The sequence below is a fragment of the Tachyglossus aculeatus genome, chromosome 21 (assembly GCF_015852505.1).
Source record: "Tachyglossus aculeatus isolate mTacAcu1 chromosome 21, mTacAcu1.pri, whole genome shotgun sequence".
In the NCBI taxonomy this organism is placed as follows: Eukaryota; Metazoa; Chordata; class Mammalia; order Monotremata; family Tachyglossidae; genus Tachyglossus; species Tachyglossus aculeatus.
In genome coordinates, this window is record NC_052086.1 from 44,094,210 (window position 1) to 44,112,737 (window position 18,528).

Here is an 18,528-nt window from a genome sequence, read left to right on the forward strand (position 1 = left end):
AACATTATTAAGTGGTCTGGTCACCCCAAGGCCCCCTTTTGTTAGGAGCAAATTCGTCTGAGAAGTTCAGCTCCGCCGCGACCCCTGCCCCCCACCATTACGAATCATCATCATCATCATCAGCGACAGCCCTGGTCGCTGCCGGCCTTTCAGACTGTCCATTCGTGTTTGATCTGGCGGACTTGAGCCATTCAGGACGCTGGGAAGCGGCCGAGGCCCGAGCGGGGAGGGGATGACCCGGAGAAGGGGAGAACTCACAGTCACAGCTAAAGGGATCTCACTCCAACACACACACACACACACACACACACACACACACACACACACACACACACAATTTCCTTTCCTCCGTCTTCCCTCTCCCACCTCCCCTGGGGGCGACCGAGAACTGGGTCTCAGAGCACTGGAGGTGGGAGAGATGGAGAAGGGGAAACTGAGGCACAGAGAAGGAACCCCCCCTTCTTTCTCCCCTCCCCCGGACCACTGAATGGCAGAGAAAACCGAGAAGTGGGAATGCAGGCCTAGGTAGTTCTCTTCCTCGCTGCAATCCGACTAGGGAATATTTCTATTCCCGCTTGTTGGGCTCCGCTTTTCCCATCCAGGTTTTCCTGAGATCAGCTTTCCTCCCTAAACAAATAAGCCTCGCTCCGTAATTGAAGGCCCCGCAAGCAGGATTTAATTTATTAAGAAGCCTTTATTAAGAATCCTGATTTACTGTCGAGCTTTGCAGAGATTCCTTTAATATTCCCTTTGGTATTTCTGATGGAAATTACTCACTCTCTTGTGCTCCTTTCCAGGGGATGATTTTTCCATTTTTCTTCTCTTTTCTTAGTTTTTTTCCTCCCTCCACCGCCCCCCACCCCTTTTTCTGTTTTGACCTGAAATCCCTTCCACTGCGCACTCAACAATCTAAACTGTATTTTGGAGAATCGCGAAGGTGCGAAATGTTTTGTGGACTTTTCTGTGTCCAGATCATTCTAGCAAGTCCCGGGACTGATTTCTATGTCTTTTTTTTTTTAAAGATTATACTGAATTCCATGCACAAATACCAACCTCGGCTCCATATCGTGAAAGCCGACGAGAATAACGGGTTCGGCTCGAAAAACACGGCCTTCTGTACCCACGTCTTCCCCGAGACGGCTTTTATCGCTGTGACATCCTATCAGAACCACAAGGTAAAAAGAGCAGTTAATTCAATACGGGGCTACTTTCATGCGGGGATGTTGGAGCGGGAACTTACATTTGCTGGGCAACAGAGAACCCACACTCCTCCCACAGAAAATCCGCCAAGAACAAATATGCACAAAACACGAATTCTCCCAGCCTAAACACCCAAGTCCCTAACACACATAGAACCAACACAGCAGATACACAAAATCAATCAATCAATCAATCAATCAATCGTATTTATTGAGCGCTTACTGTGTGCAGAGCACTGTACTAAGCGCTTGGGAAGTACAAGTTGGCAACATATATTCACAAATTCTCACGGCCTGAGCACCCACATCCATTCGCACCTACAACACACACACACACACACACACACACACACACACACACAAATGCGCACACCCTGAACTCCACATCCGTTCTCACCAGGAACAAACACGCACCCTCATCTACATAAAACACAAGCTCTCACATTCTGAACACCCACATGCCTGCACTTATAGAACAAGCACACGCTCTGGGGAACATCCAGAACATAGTCATACATAGGCACCCAACCACACTAAATGCACACACACACACACACACACACACGGTGAGCCCCGTTGAGACTGTGAGCCCCATGTGGGATGCATCCAATTCGATTTGCTCGTATCCACCCCAGCGCTTAGTACAGTGCCTGGCACCTAGCAAGTGCTTAGCACATGCGACAGTCACTATTATACCGACTACACATTCAGAGTAAACATTCCAAGTGTACTCACGCTTCCACCCCTAATATACACACACATGCCAACTTGTACTTCCCAAGCGCCTAGTACAGTGCTCTGCACACAGTAAGCGCTCAGTAAATACAACTGAATGAGTGAATGAATACACGGACACACACACAAAGACGAAGCGAGGTGGTGTTTCTCCCTGGAGACAACGAGAGACGGAGACCTCCATCGCTTCTGGGACCGGGGAGGAGCTGTTAGCGGTGAAGAAATCAGGCGGCGAGTTTGCCTGCTTGGGGGAGAGGAGAGAGGAAAGGTCACCTTCTCCCCCCGCGCCCCCTTCCAGTGCCTCCACCCGAAATTTAAGGAGCCATTTCTAGGAGAAAACGTAAGCCCAGAGAGGTCCGGGGGCTTTAGTCCGGACGCGTCACCGGACACAGGGGGTGTTCTGAAAAAAGATGCGGGGAAGAGGTAAGAAGAGGAAAGAACCCCTCTTTCTGTTTTCAATTCCCATTGCCCACTCTCTGGTCCCCCCCGCTCCACCCTCAGGTATGGGAGAGTAAATGAGTCCCCTCCGAGTTGCCCCCAAGATTTCTTGTGGTGGGGCCTCTGAGAGTCTCCCTGCTGGGGGCAGGTGGGGCGGGGGGCTGCACCGACCAAGAAGCTTCCAAAGCCTGCAAGTGGCTAACTCAGCCAAGCCCAGCCCAGCCTCAGCTCATAATAATAATAACAACAATATTAGAGAAGCAGCGTGGCTCAGTGGAAAGAGCACGGGCTTTGGAGTCAGAGGTCATGGGTTCGAATCCCGACTCCACCACATGTCTGCTGTGTGACCTTGGGCAAGTCACTTAACTTCTCTGAGCCTCCGTTACCTCATCTGTAAAATGGGGATTAAGACTGTGAGCCCCACGTGAGTCAACCTGATCACCTTGTATCCCCCCAGCGCTTAGAATAGTGTTTTGCACATGGCGCTTAACAAATGTCATTATTATTATTAATAATAAAATATGTGAAGCACTTACATTCATTCATTCTTTCAATTGTATTTATTGAGCGCTTACTGTGTGCAGAGCACTGTACTAAGCGCTTGGGAGTACAAGTTGGCAACATATAGAGGCGGTCTCTATCCAACAGTGGGCTCACAGTCTAGAAGATGTGCCAGGCACTGTTCTAAGCGCTGGGGTGGATAAAAGCAAATCCTATTGGACACAATCTCTTTCCCAAATGGCGCTCACAGTGCTTCACACAAAGTGTTTAACAAATACCATCATTATTATTATTAATCCCCATTTTACAGATGAGGTAATTGAAACACAGCCTATTTTAGCTCAGTCCCAGCTCAACCCAGCAGCCCAACTCAACTCAGTCCGGTAAAGCCCCAGCCTAATCCCAGTTCAATCCAACTCAGCCCCAGCCTAAACCCAGCCCAGCCCAGCCCATCCTTCTTAGAGAGCCTGGCTCTCTAAATCCAGGGTCCAGGAAATGGCTGGCTTCTTAATATGGCAAGAAACGGAGGAAAGAAGAAGGAAAGAAGGGTTGCAGGGGCGGGGAGAAGGAAGGAAGGAAGGAAGGAAGGAAGGAAGGAAGGAAGGAAGGAAGGAAGGAAGGAAGGAAGGAAGGAGGGAGGGAGGGAGGGAGGGAGGGAAGGGAAGGAGGGAGGGAGGGAGGAAGGAAGGAAGGAAGGAAGGAAGGAAGGAAGGAAGGAAGGAAGGAAGGAAGGAAGGAAGGAGGGAGGGAGGGAGGGAGGGAAGTTGGAAGGAGGGATGGAGGGATGGAAGTTAGAAGGAAGGAAAGAAGGAAGGAAGGCAGGGTGGAGGAAGGGAGAGAGGGAGGATGGAAGGAAGGGAGAGAGAAAGGGAGAGTAAAAAGAAAGAAGGAAGGAGGAAAGGAGAGAAGGAAAGAAAGAAGGAAGGAGGATGGCAAAGAGGGAAGGAGTGTATTTAGAGGTGAAATAAGGCCAAATAGCCAATTCTCCAGTCCACCCAGCTCCCTGCAAAGCTAGGCACCGGGCAGCTGGTGTAGAGAGGGACCAGCCTGCCAAAACGCAGTGGGTGTGTGTGTGTGTGTGTGTGTGTGTGTGTGTGTGTGTGTGTGTGTGTGTGTGTGCGCGCATTGCTTACTCCCTGGTATGTTTTCTGTATATTTTAAGTGGGTATACACACATCCATGTGATTGCATTTGTAAAGGTCATTTTACATGCTATACCGCTCAGTGGAAAGAGCACGGGTTTTGGAGTCAGAGGCCATGGGTTCAAATCCCGACTTCGCCAATTGTCAGCTGTGTGACTTTGGACGTCACTTAACTTCTCTGTGCCTTAGTTCCCTCATCTGTAAAATGGGGATTAAGACTGTGAGCCCCACGTGGGACAACCTGATCGCCTTGTATCCCCACAGCGCTTAGAACAGTGCTTTGCACATAGTAAGTTCTTAACAAATACCATCATTATTATTATTATTATTATTATTGTTAATAAGATTATGAGCCTGTTGTTGGGTAGGGACCGTCTCTATATGTTGCCTATTTGTACTTCCCAAGCGCTTAGTACAGTGCCCTGCACACAGTAAGCGCTCAATAAATACGATTGAATGAATGACTGTCATAACGATTATGGTATTTATTATTATTATTATTAATAATAATCACGTTTACTGAGTGCTTACTGTATGTAGAGCACTGTACTAAGTGCTTGGGAGAGTAAAATAGAACATCAGACACAATTCCTGCCCACAGCGAGCTCACGGTCTAGAAGGGAAGACAGACATTAATATAAATAGATATACAGATATATACATGTGTGCTGTGGGGAAGGGAGGAAGGATGAATGAGGGAGCAAGTATGAAGGGCACAGAAGGAAAGGAGAAAAGAAGAGGAGGGCTATGTGCCAGGCCACTGCACTAAGGGTTGGAGTAATAATAATAATAATAATAGCATCTGTTAAGTGCTTACTATGTGCCAAGCACTGTTCCAAGCGCTGGGGTAGATACTAGGTAATCAGGTTGCCCCAAGTTAGGCTCACAGTCTTAATCCTTATTTTACAGATGAGGTAACTGAGGCACAGAGAATAATAATAATAATAACGATGGTATTTGTTAAGCACTTACTATGTGCTAAGCACTGTTCTAAACGCTGGAAGTTGAGTGATTTGCCTAAGGTCACCCAGCAGACAGGTGGTGGAGGCGGGATTAGAACCCATGACCTCTGACTCCCAAGCCCGTGTTCTTGCCACTAAGCCATGTACTTCACATAACAATAATAATAATAATAATAATAATATATACAATCTGCACACTTCTTCCTTCTAATTTATTTTTGACTGTAAAGTCTTTTAGGGCAGACATTGTGTCTAATAACTCTATTGAACGCTCCCAATCGCTTAAATACAGTGCTCTGGACACAATCAGCTTCAGTAAATGTTGTCGTTGGATTGTATGTGTCTAATGGGTGTGTGCATATTTATTCATTCCTGTTCTGAAAATTTTATGTTTATTTACTGTGTGTGTGGGAAGGGTTTAGGCATCCTCCTCTAGGTTGTTTTAAATGTGTCTAATCCGGATATTTCCCCTCTCTACCTTGCATGTTTTGTGTATATGTAATAAGCACTGTAGCACTGAGACAGATAGACTATGAGCCGCCGTGGGGATAGGGACTGAATCTGACCTGATTATCTCGCATCTGCCCCAGCGCTTATCACAGTGCTTGGCACATAGTAAGCGGTTAATGAATTCTACAATTACTATCACAATATAAGCTGATTGGACAAAATCCTCGGCCCATGTGGGGCTCAAATGGGTAGTATGCATGCCCTTAATAATAATAATGATGGTATCTGTTAAGCACTTACTATGTGCGAAGCACTGTTCTAAGCGCTGGGGAGGTTACAAGGTGATCAGGTTGTCCCACGGGGGGCTCATAGTTTTAATCCCCATTTTACAGCTGAGGTAACTGAGGCCCAGAGAAGTGAAGTGGCTTGCCCAAAGTCACACAGCTGACAGCTGGCAGAGAGGGATTTGAACCCATGACCTCTGACTCCAAAGCCCGGGCTCTTTCCCCTGAGCCACGCTGCTTCTCCACTCTGCTTCCCCTTATGTTGGGTGAATTTATTGTTGGTTTCCCACATGTTTTGGCTAGTGTATTTCTGTGCCAGGTGTATGTATAGTAAGCACTTAACAAATACCATAGTTATTATTAATATTGTAATGTCTACAGAAAGCCAACGGTACGATTGGAGTTTAATGCATGCTTCTCCCCGCCCCCCGCCCCTGCCCGTTTCCAAATGGCGTTCAGTATCAGCCCCAACGCTCAGCACAGGGTAAGCGGTTAATAAGTACCATTAAAACAGAAAAGAAAAAGGCTTCTTGTGTGAGATAGGGCGAGCTAATAATAACAATTATTATTATGGTATTTGTTAAGTGCTCACTATGTGCTAAGCACTGTTCTAACCGCTGGGGTAAGCACAAGGTAATCTGGTTGCCCCACCTGGGGCTCACAGTCTCAATCCCCATTTTACAGATGAGGTAACTGAGGCACAGAGAAGTGAAGTGACTTGCAAAAGGTCACACAGCAGACAAGTGGCGGAACCGGGATTAGAACCCATGATCTCTGACTCCCAAGCCTGTGCTCTTGTAACTAGGCCAGGATGCTTCTTTTAGGTGTCTCGGGTCCGTCCCCCTCCAACTACGCCCCAAATCCCACCTGTCCCAGGCCTGGTTTGGCATTCCCATCCCACCCGAAGGGCGGGATCACTCCAACATCTCCAAATATGTTGCCAACTTGTACTTCCCAAGCGCTTAGTACAGTGCTCTGCACACAGTAAGTGCTCAATAAAAACGATTGAATGAATGAACAGCTCCCTCGGTAAACTGGATCCCGAGCTGAGGGGAAGCGAAAAATTCGGATCTTCCCTCTCTTGGCCTCTGGGGAAATTCACATTAGCACCACTGTATCTATTTACAGTGCGCAGGGCGCATTTTATTTTATTTTAATTTTTTTAGTCATAGCCTCCAAGATTTCTCCCTACGGCAGTTGCACGTTTGGGGAGGTTTGCCTAGAGGGAGAGTCAAGAGTGTTTGTGTGCGTGTTTGGATGTGGGTGTGTACGTGTGAACATACCGGTATTGTTTGGTATGTGTACAGGGGTTAAGTCTCTATTTGCATATACGCATGGATGTGCATGCGAGTGAATGTGTGCATGCGAGCCCGTTGTTGGGTAGGGATTATCTCTATTTGTTGCCGAATTGTACTTTCCAAGCGCTTAGTACAGTGCTCTGCACGCAGTAAGCAGAGGCCTTCCCAGACTGAGCCCCCTCCTTTCTCTCCCCCTCCTCCCCCTCCCCATCCCCCCGCCTTACCTCCTTCCCTTCCCCACAGCACCCGTATATATGTATGTATGTTGTACGTATTTATTACTCTATTTATTTATTTCATTTGTACATATTTATTCTATTTATTTTATTTTGTTAATATGTTTTGTTTTGTTGTCTGTCTCCCCCTTCTAGACTGTGAGCCCGCTGTTGGGTAGGGGCCGTCTCTATATGTTGCCAAATTGTACTTCCCAAGCGCTTAGTACAGTGCTCTGCACACAGTAATTGCTCAATAAATACGATTGAATGAATGAAGTAAGCCCTCAGTAAATACTATTGAATGAATGAATAACAATAATGGTATTTGTTAAGCGCTTACTATGTATCAAGCACTGTTCTAAGTGCTGGGATAGATATAGGGTAATCAGGTTGTCCCCTGTGGGGCTCACAGTCTTAATCCCCATTTTACAGATGAGGTAATTGAGGCACAGAGAAGTTAAGCGATTTGCCCAAGGTCACCCAGCAGACAAGTGGCGGAGTCAGGATTAGAACTCACGTCCTCTGACTCCCAAGGCTGGGCTCTTGCCACTGAGCCACGCTGCTTCTCCGTGTTGGTGTTTGCGTGTGTGTGTGTGTGTTTGTGTGTGTACATGTGAACAGCCAGCGCACCCCAAAAAACACCTAAAGGCACAGCTTATTTACCTCGTCCAGCTGCGTGGCCGACCCGGATTCGTTGTTATTTCCCTAGATAGTTTACAGCCTGAAAAGCTATTTAAAATCCAGAACGAGGCTTAACCCATGAAGCAGGTTTTTGTAAGCTTCTCCCCTCGGTTGTCAGCAGCTCGGAGACCCAACGCTAGAAATATTTAGGTGTTAAAAATGGTCACATGCCCATCTCATTTCCTCGCCGGGCCACAATGGCTGTATGCAAGCCGGTTTATCCCCCGATATTAACTTCTCGTGCGATTGAGCATTTTGCCTAAATCACTGGATAACTGGTTCATATTTATTAGGTATGAAGATCGCTGTTTGGAACCAGGAAATGATTCCCCTTTAATAGAGAGAAATAATTAAGAGTTTTGCCCTCACGAGGGTTCTTTCAAAAGCAAAAATTCCCAGCAATTATTCTCATTAATTTTTACAACCTTCTGCTTGAGCAGTTGGGCTTGGTATTTTTATTTGTGTCTCCCTGCTGCAAAAAATCCGGTTTTATGCAGATTTGGGAGAGCAAGTTACCATACCGAAGAAGCACAGTACATTCAAATGCAAGACTTTAGAGAATATTTATACCCATGAGTGTCTCATTAGATCCTAATGCTTCCATGTGCACAGTGTGTATTTGCAACTCACAAATTTATTGTGTTTTTGGGGGTATAGTTGTATATACGGCAAATTACATTTATATATTACTTGCAAGTAAATAAAAATTGGATTATTTGTGTGGGTGTGCTGGAATGTTACCTAGAATATTTTAATAGCTATTATTCGTTTGTGTTAGCATGGATATCTCCTTCCATGCTGAGCTAGAATAATATTTTCTAGCAGTGATTATATGCTACAGGCTAGTAAATTCAATGACAGTTAATAATCGTGGTATTTGTTAAGCACTTACTATGTCCCAAGCACTGTACTAAGTGCTGGGTTCAATACAAGATAATCAGGTTCCACACAGGGCTCACAGGACAAGCAGGGAAGATCAAGCACATTGGTCGCATATTTATTCATTCATTCAATCATATTTATTGCGCACTTACTGTGTGCAAAGCACTCTACTAAGTGCTTGGGAGAGTATGATATAACAACAGACACATTCCCTGCCCACAACCAACTCACATATGCCATTATCATGTAGATGTGTCTGTTTATGTTAATACACATACTTAGCTTAAAGTACTATGGAAGTTTACATTTCCACATTTATTCACAGATAACTTAAGGAAAGAAAAGGCAGGAGTGTAGAAACCTAGCTGGTTTGAGAGATGGTTTTTATCATTTTTTTTATAGTTTTTGTTAAACACTTACTATATGCCAGGCAGTCTACTAAACACTGGTGTAGATGCAAGGTGTCAGGTTGGACACAGTCCCTGCCCCACATGAGGCTCATGGTCTTAACCCCCATTTTACAGATGAGGGAATTGAGGCACAGAGAAGTGAAGTGACTTGCTCCAGGTCACAGGGCAGACAAGTGGTGGAGCTGGGATTAGAACCCAGGTCTTTCTGTTTCCCAGGACCATGCTCTATCCACTAGGTTCAAGTCCCAGCTCCGCCAATTGTTAGCTGTGTGACTTTGGGTAAGTCACTTAACTTCTCTGTGCCTCAGTTACCTCATCTGTAAAATGGGGATGAAGACTGTGAGCCCCACGTGGGACAACCTGATCACCTTGTATCCTCCCCAGCGCTTAGAACAGTGCTTTGCACATAGTAAGCACTTAACAAATGCCATCATTATTATTATTAGACCAGGCTGCTGCTGCTTTATCATCAGAGGCATCCATACCTATAAGGCTTGAATTGTATCTTGGCCCTGTCAGAGTAATAATAATGATGGCATTTATTAAGCGCTTACTATGTGCAAAGCACTGTTCCAAGCGCTGGGGAGTTTACAAGGTGATCAGGTTGCCCCACGTGGGGCTCACAGTCTTAATCCCCATTTTACAGATGAGGTAACTGAGGCACAAAGAAGTTAAGTGATTTGCCCAAAGTCACACAGCTGACAAGTGGCGGAGCCGGGATTTGAACCGATGACCTCTGACTCCAAAGCTCTTCAGTCACTCAGTGGTATTTACTGAGCACTTACCATGTGCAGAGCACTGTACTAAGCACTTTGGAGAGTACAGTTTAACAATATAACAAACACATTCCCTGTCTACAGTGAGCTTACAATCTAGAGGGGGAGACAGACATTAATATAAATAAATAAAATTACAGATATGTACATAAGTGCTGTGGGGTGGGGGATGGATGAATAAAAGGAGCAAGTCAAGATGGTGAAGAAGGGAGTGGGAGAAAAGGAAAGACAGTACAGTATATAGCAGCTCAATAAATGATACTATTATTATTATTAAGGTATTTGTTATGCACTTACTGTGTTCCAACTACTGTACTAAGCATTGAGTCAGATGAAGATATATACAGATCAGACACAGTCCCTAACCCAGTGGGGTCTAACAGTCTAAAGGGACGGGAGAGCAGGTAGCAAATCCTCAAATTACAATGAGGAAATTGAAGAACAGAGAAGTTCAGTGACCTGCTCAATGTCACACAGCAGGCAGATGGCGGAGCCAGGACTAGAAACCAGGTCTCTGGACTCACAGGCCTGGGCTTTTTCCATCTACTAGGATGTTACATGGCTCAGTGGAAAGAGCCCGGGCTTTGGAGTCAGAGGTCATGGGTTCAAATCCCGGCTCCACCAACTGTCAGCTGTGTGACTTTGGGCAAGTCACTTAACTTCTCTGTGCCACAGTTACCTCATCTGTAAAATGGGAATTAAGACTGTGAGCCCCGTGTGGGACAATCTGATCTTCTTGTAACCTCCCCAGCGCTTAGTACAGTGCTTTGCACATAGTAAGCGCTTAATAAATGCCATCATCATCATTATTATTATTACTTCTACTACTACTGCTGCTACCACCTGGTATTTTAGTGTTTTGGAAAGAAAGTTTCCAACTGGGCTTCTTGCCTGGGTGGAGAAATCCTACCTCGTGGGACATTCACTCCGACACCCACCCCCTCAATTAGAGGGGGAAATGGGTTGACCCCCTCCCCCCCATTCATTTTTTGGGCTTCTCCCTGAGAATTCAGTGCCTCGGTGACTTTACGAGGGTTTGGAAGTCAGGGATATTTCTCTCCGTTTAAATGATGTAATTGTCACTGTGCTGACAGCGCTTTTTCCCCCTGAAAAAGATTTATGGTCAATTAAGTGGTTTCATTATGGCAGAATTGGAATGGTAGAAATGCCATTTTCACTTGTTCCAGCGGACTCTCCAGCCTCTTAAGGTGGCTAGTCAGAAGTCAGGAGCCAACTTTTGAAAACCTGTGTCCTCTCATGAGGACGGTTCTCAGAAAAAGCTGAAGAATGTTTTAAAGAGCCAATACCTAGCTAGGGTCCTTCCAAAACACAGGCATTTAAAGGGAAGATATTCACATAAGCGATATAATGCAGGTGAATATTCACTTTCCACACTTCTTTGTGTATACTTTGATGCAACACTAGGCTCTTTTGTGCCACTGGAACAATAATAATAATAATAATAATAATGTAATAATAATCATAATGATGATAACTGTGGTGTTTGTTAAGCATTTACTATGCACCAAGCACCATGCTAAGCTCTGGGTAGATGCAAGATAATCAGCTCAGAAACAGTCATTGTCCCATCCGGGACTTGCAGTCAACGTAGGAGGGAGAACAGGCAATGTAAATCAATCAACCCGGGAGTCAGAAGGACGTGGGTTCTAACTCCACCTCTTGTCTGCTGTGTGACCTTGGGCAAGACACTTAACTTCTCTGTGCCTCAGCTACCTCATTTGTAATATGGGGACTAAGGATGTGAGCCCCATGTGGGATATGGGCAAGTGTCCGACCTGATTACAACTACACCAGCGCTTAGAACAGTGCCTGGCACATAGTAAGAGCTTAACAAATTCCATTAAAAAAATCAACCAATGGTATTTATTGAACACTTTCTGTGCTTTGAGAACTATACTAAGAACAGGACAATATGTGCTCTGTTCTTACCTATTCCAGAATTATGTCCAGTAGCCAACACAGGCAGCATTATACCTATTGAGAAATATAGTATACAGAAGTACAATACTAGAGAAACTTTAGGGTATGGAATGTGTTACTTTTTTTTCTTTCTTAAAGCGGCTATTAGAACCAACTTTTCTCCCTCGGGAAATACATGACTGGTCTCTATTTTTTTTTCCTCTACAGTACAGAATGCCCCATGACCAGATGTGAATTGAATATGTCAACTGGTTAGAATTAAAAAACAAAACCCAACAAAATAAAATCAAATGTCAAGGCCAGACTGTGTTGGAAATGGGACAAGTCCTAAATCAGGGCCCAGCTCATGACACAAAATGTACATGAATTCAGTGAACAAGACATTGAAACTCAGAGTGGCGTGTCCCCCCGCCCTCACTTCAAAGAGGAATGCTTTTAGCATTTCCCACAACATCCACTGCAGTATTCCCCAGGGCCTGTTGACCTCAGGTGACTTAATTCTGTTTAGCTGCATCTTTCACTTCCTGTTACCTGACTCTGTTAGCACATGTTGTGGGTGGATATGAAGCAAGTCTTTGAAAATCTTTTCCGGTTCCTTCCTCCAGATCACCCAGTTAAAGATCGAGAACAATCCATTTGCGAAAGGGTTTCGTGGCAGTGATGACATAGAGCTTCATCGGATGTCAAGAATGCAAAGGTAAAAAACCCAACTCCCTTTCCCAGTTGGGCTGGAATCCGAGTCTTCTCCCCTCTCCCTGTAGCCTGCAGCTGCCCCCTCCCAAAGGTCCACCCTCTCTCCCTCCCCTGTGCCCATCCAACTGTCCGTCCCCCAAGGGAAGAGAGCCCATTTGGCTCTGGAGAAGAAAATTGATTGGCAGGTGGTTTCAGTGGGAAGAAAGCGTCAGGCCTCTTCCCACCTCACTCCTCTTTTCCGACCTTTTAGACTGTGGCCTCGATATCCCCAACTCCCCATTCCACCTTTCCGTAGATCCGGGCTGATGAATGTTTCTCTTTCTGGCGGTGGTTTGGGAAATGAAAAGGAAGTTAATGATTTGATTTCCTGGGGGTGAAATTCAGAAGAACTTGACTCCACATGGCAATGTGAGGCCCTGGAGCCTCCGGGAGCTCGTGCTAAAAATTGCTCAGGATTTTTACACCTCCAGCAGTTGCGGTCGCTGATATGATGAATAGAAGGGACTGTACAAAACATAGAAATATATAGAGTGGGAATTCAGCCTGGCGGAAAAGGTTGTGTGATGGGTGCCAATTTTGCGGAACATTCTCAGCCTCTTGATATGATTCCAAGATAACTTGCCATATGGCTGGGAAATTATAAATAAGTCTTTATCCCTTTTAGACAGAAGTGGGTTTTCTGTGGGGCGGGGGGTAGGGGGAGGGGAGGCTTTTTATTCCAAAATAAAAAACACGGTTTAAAATCAGTTCCTCTTCACCCATTCAGGAAAATGTGACACTCCTCCCTCCCCCCTTCGCCTCAACCCACCCACAGAGAGTGAGGGAGAAAGAAAAAGCATGAAAATGTTGGACGCTTTGTGGTTTTGTAATGGCTCATATCAAAATTTCCCCAGGCAACTACTTAAATGGAGAGGGAGAATGCTTGCCCTCAGAGGTGGCATGGAAAATGTTTAACATGCTGTGTATTGTGGGTATGCAAGTTTGAAGTATATGTGTTTTGGGTATGTGTAACGTGGGTGGGTGTGGGTATACATATTATTCACCCATATTACACACAACACACACACACATACACACATGAGTCACTCCTCTCATAATTCGTGTTAAAAAATACAGTGGGGAATTGATTGAATTAAACCAGTGGCCTCTTTTAGATGGCTTTATAAGCAGACTCAGTTTGGCTAGCTGAGAGATTATAATAATAGTAATAATAATTGTGGTATCTGTTAAGCACTTACTAATGTACCAGGCACTGTACTAAGTGCTGGGGTGGATACAAACAAACCAAGGTAGTCACAGTTCCTGTCCCACAGCGGGGCTCACACTCTTACTCCTCATTTTACAGATGAGGTAACTGAGACACAGAGAAGTGAAGTGACTTGTCCAGGGTCACACAGCAGACAAGTGGCAACACTAATTAGGACCCAGATCCTTCTGACTCCCAGTTCCGTGGTCTATCCACTGGTGAAACTGTGATAGGGCCGAAAACCGGTGTTTTCTAAATTGCTTCTTGGGTCGTCCCAGCCCTAGCCGGGTTTTCTGTGGGCTCAAGTCACAGATAGAGTCAAAAGCCGCTTGTAACTCACAACCCAGACAAACAAGTTGTTCCCTGTCAGGACGAGTGAATTTCCATTCCAAACCTTTGGTGGCTTGTGGAGTGATCATCACCATGGCAGTGACAGGGGGTACAGGTAGCAGCTGGCCTTGGCTGCCCCCCCTCCGGCCTCAGTCAGGCCAACCCCAAAGTCACCATTTCATTCAATTTTAGGATGATGATGATGAAGATGACGATGATGGCATTTGTTAAGCACTTACTATGTGCCAGGCACTGTTCTAAGCACTGAGGTAGATACAAGCAATCAGGTTGTCCCACATGGGGCTCACAGTCTTAATCCCCATTTTAGTAAAGGTATTTGTTAAGTGCGTACTATGTGCCAAGCACTGTGACCACAGGACTGTACTAAGCACTTGGGAGAGGACAATAGAACAGACACATTTCCTGCCCACAATGAGCTTACTGTCTAGAGAGCACCCATTGTCGGGGTTTCAGGAGGAATAGTTAGGAAAGAAGAGTTAGGGAGGCAGAGGGGGTCAGAAGGCCCATTACGAATCCTGAGGGTGGATGTCCAGGAGCGTGACCGGCTCCCAGTTCCCCCAAGAATTTCCCAAGAGCAGCAGTGGGAGGCAGAATCAATGGCAGGGAATCATGGGATTGTGTTTGTCCATATCCCTGGGTGCTCAGGAACTGGAAGATTTTTGTTTTTTTGCATTTTTTAGTGGTTTTTGTGAAGCACTTACTTTGTGTCAGGAGCTCTACTAAGCACTGGGGTAGATATAATCAGGGTGGGCACAGTTCCTGTCCCACATAAGGCTCACATTCTTAATCCCCATTTTGTAGATGTGATAACTGAGGCCCAAAGAAGTGAAGGGATTTACCCAGGGTCACACGCTAGACTAGTTGCAATGCTGGGATTATAATCCTCTGATTCCCAGGCCCGAGCTCTATCCATTAGGTCACACTTCTTCTCATGAAGCACTGCTTCCTCGCCAGGCAGATGATGAGGTCTGTGGGGGAAGGAATAGGAAGAATGGCCAGAAGAAGGAAAGTGAGAAGAGGAGGAGCCAGGTTTACTGAGAATCAAACACAGGAAGACAATCAGGCACATATTTATTATCAGCATGGCACAATGGGTAGAGCATGGGCTTGGGAGTCAGAAGGTCATGGGTTCTAATCCTGGATCCGCCACTTGTCTGCTGGGTGACCTTGGGTAAGTCACCTTACTTCTCTGTGCTTCTGCTACCTCATCTGTAAAACAGGGATTAAGATCGTGAGCCCCACGAGGGATAGGGACTGTTTACTTGTATCCACCCCAGTGCTTAGTACAGTGCCTGGCACACAGTAAGTGCTTAACAAATGCCACAATTCTTCTTCTTTTTCCTCTTCTTCTTTTCCCTCCTCTTCTTCTTCTTCTTCTTCTTCTTCTTCTTCTTGTTCTTGTTCTTGTTCTTGTTCTTGTTCTTCTTCTTCTTCTTCTCCTTCTCCTTCTCCTCCTTCTCCTTCTTCTTCTTGTTCTTCTTCTTCTTCTTCTTGTTCTTGTTCTTCTTGTTCTTCTTCTTCTTCTTCTCCTTCTTCTCCTTCTTCCTTCTTCCTTCTTCCTTCCTTCTTCCTTCTTCTTCCTTCTTTCTTCTTTCCTCTTCTCCTTTCTTCTTCTTCTTCCCATTATTATTATGCCATTTGGTAAGTGCTTACAATTTTTTTATGGTATTTGTTAAGCATTTACTATGTGCCAAGCACTGCACTAAACTCTGCGGTAGAGACAAGCTAATCAGGTTGGTCACAGCCCCTGTCCCACATAGGGTTCAGAATCTTAATCCCCATTTTACAGATGAGGTAACTGAGGCATAGGGAAGTGAAGTGACTTGCCCAAGATCACACAGCAGGCAAGTGGCAGAGCCAGGATTAGAACCCAGGTCTTTCTGTCTCCAAGGCCTGTGCTCTATCTACTAGGCCATACTGCTTACTATGTATAAAGCAATGTTCTAAGCACTGGGGTTGCTACAAACTAATCAGGTTGGATACAGTCCCTATCCTACATAATGTTCACAGTCTAAGTAGGAGGGAGGACATGTACTTAATCTCCATTTTACAGTTGAGGAAACTGAAGCACAAATAAGTGACTTGCTTAAGGTTACACAGCAAGCAACTGATGGAGCCAGGATTAGAACCCAGGACTGGGCTCTTTCCACTAGGCCAGGCTGATTCTCTATTTTAAGAGAAAAACCTGTGGAGGCCCTAAACGATTAGGATTGGGCATTCCAAAAGTCCTCCATTTATTGGGAACTGTGAAGTGATCCGATTTGTGTATCCTGCTAATTGGGAAATTTTGACTTCCTTTTTTGGATGTGTCTTAATAACTTATAATAGTGATATTTGTTTGGGATGTGGACTCTTTGTAACAATAATCTTGACGTTTGTTAAACACTGTGAGCCAAGCAGTGAACTAAGGCCTGGGGTTGATACAACATGAGCAGATAGGACACTATCCCTGTCTCAAAGGAGACTCACAGTTTTAGGAGGAGGGAAGACAAGTATTCGGTCATTCATTCAATCATATTTATTGAGCATTGTACTAAGTGCTTGGAAAAGTACAGTACAACAATAAACAGTGATACTCTCTGTCCACAACGAGCTTACAAACTAGAGGAGGGGAAACAGATATCAATACAAATAAAGTTACAGATGCGTAAATAAGTGCTTTGAGGCTGGGATGGGGGAAGAGCAAAGAAAGCAAGTCAGGGTGATGCAGAGGGAGTAGAAGATGAGGGAAGGTGGGGCTCAGTCTGGGAAGGCCTCTTGGAGGAGATGTGCCTTCAATAATGCTTTGGAGAAGGGGAAGAGTCATTGTCTGCTGGATTGGAGCAGGAAGGATGTTCTAGATCAGAGGCAGGATGAGTACTAGGGGTCAGTGGTGTGATAGGCAGGATAGAGGCACAGTGAGAAGGATAGCACTAGAGGAGTAAAGTGTGCAGGCTGGGTTGTAGAAGGAGAGAAATGAGGTCAGGTAAGAGGGGGCAAGGTGATGAAGAGCTTTAAAGCCAATGGTGAGCAGCTTTTGTTTAATAGGGAGGTGGATGGGCAACCACTGGAGTTTTTTGAGGAGCAGGATAACAAGTATTGCATCCCCATCTTACAGAGGAGGAAAATGAGGCACAGAGAGGTTAAGTAATAATAATTATACTATTTTTTAAGCACTTACTATGTGACAAGCACTGTTCTAAGCTCCTAGGAGGCAGGGTTCATGTATACCAACTCTGTTGTACTCTCAAAGTGCTTAGTACAGTGCTCTGCACACAGTAAGCACTCAATAAACCCCATTGGCTGATTAATGGTATTGATGGGAAGCAGCATGGCGTAATGGATAGCACATGGGCCTGAGGGTCAGAAAGTCATGATTTATAATCCCAGTTCCTCCATTTGTCTGCTGTATGACCTTGGGCAAGTCATTTCACTTCTCTGGACCTCAGTTCCCTCATCTGTAAAATGGGGATTGAGACTGTGAGCCCCGCTTGGGGCAGGGACTGTCCAACTCAATTTGCTTGTATCCACCTCAGCACTTAGTACAGTGCCTGGCACATACTAAGCACTTAACAAATACCATTATTATTATTGTTATTACTAAGCAACTTATCCAAAGCCACCCGGAGGTAGCAGGTCTGAGTCAGTAACCTGAGTCCCCCCTTCTAATAATAATAATAATAATAATTTTGGTATTTGTTAAGCACTTACTATGTGCAAAGCACTGTTCTAAGCACTGGGGAGGATACAAGGTGATCAGGTTGTCCCATGTGGGGCTCACAATCTTAATCCCCATTTTACAGATTAGGTAATAGAGGCACAGAGAAGTTAAGTGACTTGCCCAAAGTCACACAGCTGACAAGCAGCGGGAGCCCATTGTTGGGTAGGGACAGTCTCTATATGTTGCCAATTTGTACTTCCCAAGTGCTTAGTACAGTGTTCTGCACACAGTAAGTGCTCAATAAATATGATTGAATGAATGAATGAATGAATGAATGAATGAATGAATGAATGAATGAATGAGTCTCCTGACTATCGAGCTTTTTCCATTAGGTCACATTGCCTCTTCAGGCCACCCAGATCAATCAATCAATCAAACGGTGGAATTTATTGAGAATTGTTTGTGTGCAAAGTAGTACACTGAATGCCTGGGAGAGTATAATACAATAGAGTTGGTAAATATGTTCCCTGCTAGAGGGGGAAAGAAGGAGATAGACATTAATATAAATGTACAGATATGTACAAAAGTGCTTTGGGGCCGAGGGTGGGGTGAATTAAAGGGTACAAATCCAAGTTCTAGGGCGACATAGAAGGGAGAGGGAATAGGGAAAATAAGGGCTTAATG

At 45.1% G+C, this 18,528-nt stretch overlaps 1 protein-coding gene across 5 annotated transcripts in view; it reads left to right on the forward strand.

Annotated features, from left to right (window-relative positions):
• The window catches only part of TBX5 (T-box transcription factor 5), an 82,727-nt gene that overhangs the window by 39,921 nt on the left and 24,278 nt on the right, over positions 1–18,528 (forward strand). For all 5 annotated transcript variants that reach the window (XM_038763841.1, XM_038763839.1, XM_038763840.1 and 2 more), the window contains exons 6-7: positions 1,023–1,175; positions 12,520–12,611. In XM_038763841.1, the coding sequence (XP_038619769.1) occupies positions 1,023–1,175; positions 12,520–12,611 (245 nt within the window). The remainder of the gene's footprint in view (positions 1–1,022; positions 1,176–12,519; positions 12,612–18,528) is intronic.